Source organism: Mixophyes fleayi, chromosome 2 (assembly GCF_038048845.1).
Source record: "Mixophyes fleayi isolate aMixFle1 chromosome 2, aMixFle1.hap1, whole genome shotgun sequence".
NCBI classification, from domain to species: Eukaryota; Metazoa; Chordata; class Amphibia; order Anura; family Limnodynastidae; genus Mixophyes; species Mixophyes fleayi.
Window position 1 is genome coordinate 95,211,956 of NC_134403.1, and position 6,305 is coordinate 95,218,260.

Below are 6,305 nucleotides of genomic sequence, written 5' to 3' on the forward strand. Positions count from 1 at the left end.
ATACAGTAAGATGCATACTGTTATGTTTTAAATTGAGGAATGAATATGATGTGCTTTTTTTCTTGGCTCTCCCGCTGCTTTAGCTTCAAATTAATTACATTTCAAAGTCCTACTGCTGTGACTGTGAAATATAATTACATTGACCTATTCTGCAAATTGGGTCTGAGAGAGGGATCCTATGATTCAGTTAAATATGGGAATTTTAATATGACCTTTTAAGAAAGTTGAATAACCCTTTTATGCATAATGTATTTGTTATTTACTGATGGCTACAAGTACAATATTTGCATTCAAATGTAACCCCCTGTCACTGTGTGTAGTGTGGGGTGCAAAGGGTACACAGTGCACCTCCTTCTCAAGTCCTGGCTAGCTGATGGACATGGGTGTAAATGATCAGGGGGTCCCTGCACATGCAGGTGTTTCTTTGTAGTTAGTGGGACACAGGTGATGGCACTTTGTGATGCAGTGTAATCAAAGTCACAATAATTTGGGCGCCAGACCATCTCTATGACAAACTGAACTCTTTATTTACACTCCTCTTCCTCCAGCACGATAATCATAATGGTTTCAGCAATAAAGAAATATATGTACAGCTCCTTACTCTCTCCAGCACAGTTCTTAATGTTATCCAGATGTTATATAACGTAAATCACATGTCTCTTACACGCCATACGTCACTGCAGATCAGGCTTTCTCTGCAGGGCACTGACATGGATGCTAACAGGCAGGCAGCTTCTCCTCCATGCAGTTCTGACACGCTGTGTAACTCTCAACTGCAGCTCACCCCTCCTCTGCAGGGATGATGTCTCCTGTGGGCTCTGTCACTTCACTCTGTGTACTCCCAGCCTCAGGCTCTGACAATACAGCTACCATGCCTCTTGTAGCAACCCTCACTCCAGGGTCTCTTCCATGCAAATGTCCCCCTCTCTCTTGGGTTCTCTACAGTGACATGGAGTTCTCCCCCTCATCCAGGGCACACATTCCTTGCCCTGGTGCAGTCACCGCGCTCAGACTTCCAGGCAATGCTGGGGGATCCTGGAGCTTCCAACCCCACTCTCCCAGGTACCCAGCTACATCTCTTCTCTCCTGTCTCTCCTCTGTATCTCCTTTTTCCCCCTTTCTGACAGCCCCTCCTTCTCACTTAGTCTCACAGGCTGGGCTGGGTTATCAACATGGTAACCAGTTTATTTAACTTTTCATAAACTTCTAGCTTGCCCTCTAGGTGACCCCTCCTGTATTCACTGAGGTGCAGGTTTTACTAAAACGCCACTAGGGGGGCGTTACACAAAAAATAACAACAAATGTACAAAATAATATGAAAATACAATTACATTTATTATTTATACATAATAAGAGTCATGATTATCCACTCCAAATACCATTTTTTTGGGGCTTATCAAACATTAGTTAAAAATCCCAACTGTAAGTCATCTTAGGGTACTCTTATTTGGAAACCTCACATGAGGGGCTAATCACATGTGTGACAAACAGAGATGTACCTTGCCCAGGGTCAAAGTGTCCACGTGTACAGTATTCAAAAAGCAACAATGATTGTGCCTAAAATGCAAACAATTAAATTATTTTCTAGGCTCAGGTGCTTCCAGTAATCCTTGCCATGAAACATTCTGTGGACGCTTTCCAGAATCAGAACCTGAGGTGTCCGCAGTGGCCGATTTTATAAGACAGAAGAAAGATATCATAAAGGGCTATATAACAATACACTCTTACTCCCAGATGGTACTGTTTCCCTATTCATATACAAGAGAGAAATCAAAAGATCATGATGAACTGGTAAGAGACAGTCACTTTTTCGTACTGTATTTTTCATCACTGAAGGTAAACTTACTAACTTTACTTCAATTGGTTTTTACTAGAGGTGATCAAAGTTTACCTTTAATGAAAGCAAACTTTTGTGAAGGTAATATTCCAGGGCATACTGTGAAGCTGACTTGTAGCAAGTTTAGTCAAATATTATATAATAGGAGTCTGTTTAACAATTTATCAAATGCTGGAGAATCATTGGTTTCTCGGGCATTATCCTAATTACCACCATTTACCCTGTTCCCATCAACCTCTATGGGGAGAGCAGCATTAGGTAATTCATTAGCCTTTTCACAGCAAAGTAACACCCTCTTAGGATGGTGTTACCTGTCTTTGTTAATGGGATCCAACTGAAGCTTCTCCAGCTATACTGGACCCCTTTCGGGAAAAAGCAATGTGGGCATTACCATAGCAATTTATCCATTCACCAAAAGCTTTGAGCTGCTGCTGAACAGAAAAAAGTTTTCGGAGAGGATGGGGGCCAACGCCTGGGTTTCCAGAGCCGCCCCGCCATGGTAAATTACAGTGGTGTTTCATTATGCATTGCTGCAATACATACTGATTGTTACCACATGTTATTAATAAAAAGTCCATTCTATCTCTAATAGTTATTAGTGTAACAGTTATCCAGAATGCGCTTTATGAAAATATATAGGTAAAAACAAAAATGAGGATTAATAAAACATCATTACTATAGGGTTTAAGAAGATCATTTAAAATTGGAACAGAGAAACATGAGGTTTGTTACCAAATTCTCACTATAAATTTTTAGCTTAGCGTAGTTCACCATGAACAAAATCAGTATTTTTTTTAGGAGGTATTACCAATATAAAAAGGTATAATGGGTTGGGTGCTATCATATGGAAAACTCGAAATTCCTACATCAAAATAAAGAGAAAAAGTGCCACACATAGTGCAGATCATTTAAATATATAGTATGAATATATTAGTGCCAAGTGAACCTGTACCAAAGTAAAAATAATAGGAATAATAATTTTTTACAGTTTTTAACATAACATACATATACATACAATTATGTAATATATAGTTTACAAACTACATTTTAAAAAATGTAAAAATGTAAGGGATATCTGTAGATGCCTTGTGTTTTTTTTATTTCTAACTTATTAAAAAAAAAACTTTATCTTTGGGACAATATTTTTTGGAATGAGGTCTACATGGATTTATAATTATCTCTACACACAACTGGGGCTCATACTGAGTTGGGCATATGCCCTTTTACATAGCGTAATATACTCAATTTGTATTATGCATGTCCACAAATAATATGTGTGCCTATATCCGTATGCAGAATTTGCATTTGCGCCTCCTTACGCTTGCCCCATGCATTCGTACGTGAGAAGGAATATTTTACCTGTTTCATTACAGCAATTTAAATCAAACCTAATAGCAAAATTGTTTTTCGCTAGGAAAACAAATGTTAAAAACCTTTTCTTGTGCTTATGACGTGGTTGTGTGCATAAGTGTATTTGAATGTAAGTGCGGCTGATGTTATCCTGGTGCGCATTCGACTGGTACAGAGCTAGCTGCATCTTGAGATGCCTACATCTCATGCATATGGGTGTAAATATGCTGTTTTTATATGCAGCTTTTTAGAGCTTAATTTTTGATCGCCTATGAATCCAACTCAGCATCAGCCCCAACTGTGCTCAGTCACCTAATAACTCACAAAATACTATTTTCATCCAGTTTAACTTAAACTGTTTATATTTTACTTTTTTCAGTTACAGTTAGCAAATAAAGTCACAGATGGAATCAGGTCAACATCAAGAAACAGATACATATCTGGTCCAGGAGCAGATACTATTTGTAAGTTATTCTCTTTAAATCTGTTTCCAGCTATCTACAAAGTGTCTTGAAATGTACTGATTATGCACTACCAGGGCCGGACTGGGACTAAAAATCAGCCTTAGCATTTAAAGCACACGAGTCCATTTCTGTTGATGAGTCGGGAAAAGCCTGTGTGCTGCCAAGGGTGTGGCCACATTATGTTGGGGGCATGGTCAACATGGTGCGTTGACAGATACATTGTAATAACACATTACACTTATCAGGCCCTCACCATCCACATCACGCCAACCCCACCAGACACATTACGACACCCCCAGTCTACTGTACTTATCTATGCTTTTGATGCTGCTGACATCCGTCAGGGTGGGAACTTCCTGTCTCATGAGAATTAGAGCTCCTCGGCTTGCTCTGCAGGCTGTGTCCTGTCCGGGACTGGGAGCAACTATCAGATTCCTCCTGCTAACCAGAGCTGGATTAAGGCTCGGGGGACTCTAGGCACTTAAGACAGGGGCTTCTATGATGTAATTTGGTTATTAGACACATTTTCGACAAATACACAGGCAATACTGTGTGCACTACTGTTAGCTGCACGTGGTTCTGCCTTCACAAGCAGTACAGTGTGAAGCAGGACATATCTCTCAACTGTCCTTGCAGTCAGACCAAATCCAGAATAAGCTAGACAGTCACCCACCAAATTCAGGACAGTTGGCAGACTGTCTTGGTCTCTCCTACCTGTTCTTGTCACTTTCACCACTTGGCTGCTGGTGTCTTTATATCAGTTGCTGCTTGTCTTGATCCTGGAATGTTGGGGGCCCTATTTGGAGAAAAAAAAAATGAGTACATGAAATTTAGAAAACTCCAACCAGCCACAGTGTTGAATCAATATAGCACCCACGTTTTCAAATTAGGCCTCCCTCCAGCCCCAACATTAAAATAATAGTATTCACATTTGATTATTAAACCTATTTGCCTCCCTCCAAACATCCCCAGCAAGAAATTAAATAGCATTTACGTTTAATAAATATAAGCATTTTCCCCAAACAGCCCCACATTCAATTAATAGCTCTTAAACCACCCCAGCATTAAATTAAAAATCCAATCACCCCATCTTAAATTGATAGGCCCCACTATTAAATTAAATGGCCCCACCATCACCCCACAAATAACAATAATTAGCCCCCACCTGCAATTCACCATTAGATAAATAGCCTACCTCTGACATTATATTAAGACCCCCCCTTCCCTCGCACATTATATTCATATACTGTCCCCCTCACACTCACACATTATAGTCATTTACTGTCCCCCACACACATTATATTTATATACTGTATATAACACTATAGTCATACACTGTCCCACACACACATACTATAGTCATACACTGTCACACACATACACACACACTATAGTCATACACTGGCCCCACTTAGCTATTGTGTAACTGTATCATTCCAGCATGTCCTACCACTTTGTGGAGCTTTGTAGAACATATATTACATGGTTTATTCATTACCCTGGTAAATGTACTTTTCATGAAAGCAACTGATAACTAAAAAGGAAACATTTGTCATTACATTTTTGCAGACCTGGCCCCTGGAGGCTCTGACGACTGGGCGTATGACCTTGGTATCAAGTATTCTTTTACCATTGAACTTCGTGATAAAGGGACCTATGGATTTTTACTTCCTCCAACCTTAATAAAGGCAACATGTAGTGAAGCTCTAACTGGGGTCAAAATTATATCTGCTCATATTGTTAAAAGAATGTAGTGCTGACCTTAACTTTCCAAAACAAAATTACTTATTTTTCTTGTTTCACTGGATATGCCAACTTATAGAATGAAACATGACTTCCAAATGTATTGTAACATAAACCAGTGCATTTTTGTATTTCTATTGATTAACCTCTGCCCCTTGTAAAAGCATGTCAGTATCAGTGTGATCAAATAATTGTAAAGTAAAGTTTTCATAGACTACTACATCTGTTTTATTCCTTGGTGCAGCCACATAATGAACAGCAGATTTACAATGCATAGCTACAGGGCATTATGGCATGTAAATTTGTTATGGTTTATTTAAGTAGTGCCATTATATTATGCAAGACTGTACAGAGAATATGTAATAATTCACAACAGTCCCTGTCCACTGGAGCTTCAGAATCAATCCCCTACCATGCAAACACAGACTCACTAGAGTCATTTTTTTTTTGTCAATTAACCTACCAGGATAAATTTTGGAGTGTGGGAGGAAACCAGAGTACCTGGAGTAAACCCCCACAAACACAGGGAGAACATACAAAGATTGAATCAGAATTTAACCCATGGTCCCAATCAATATAACAGTTAATACTTTTAATACTTGCAATAAAAAGGCTCACAGGGCTGCTTGTCACACTATAGTCAGCATGTATTGTGTCCCTCTCCCCTCACTGTACTTCTCCCTTAGAGTATACAGTGGATCTGTATACTTCTTGCTTTGTACCATTGTGCCTTGATGACCTTTTAAGTGCATATCAAGATGCTCGCACCCTTCAGCGCTCGGGAGCAGCCTCTGCAAAGTAACAGTATGCCTTGGTGAGCTTTAGGATGTGCTGTAAATGTGAGATTGAAAATTTAAGATGTTTTTCCAACAAAATCCTTTACTTTTAATAAGATCTGTTGTTGATGCACT

The 6,305-nt window shown here is 39.3% G+C and overlaps 1 protein-coding gene across 1 annotated transcript in view; it reads left to right on the forward strand.

Moving 5' to 3' along the window:
- The window catches only part of CPB2 (carboxypeptidase B2), a 42,048-nt gene extending 36,234 nt beyond the window's left edge, over positions 1 to 5,814 (forward strand). The window contains exons 10-12 of the mRNA XM_075199723.1: positions 1,589 to 1,791; positions 3,567 to 3,651; positions 5,221 to 5,814. Coding sequence (XP_075055824.1) covers positions 1,589 to 1,791; positions 3,567 to 3,651; positions 5,221 to 5,405 — 473 coding nt within the window. The 3' untranslated portion in view covers positions 5,406 to 5,814. The remainder of the gene's footprint in view (positions 1 to 1,588; positions 1,792 to 3,566; positions 3,652 to 5,220) is intronic.
- Positions 5,815 to 6,305: the final 491 nt, after the last annotated feature.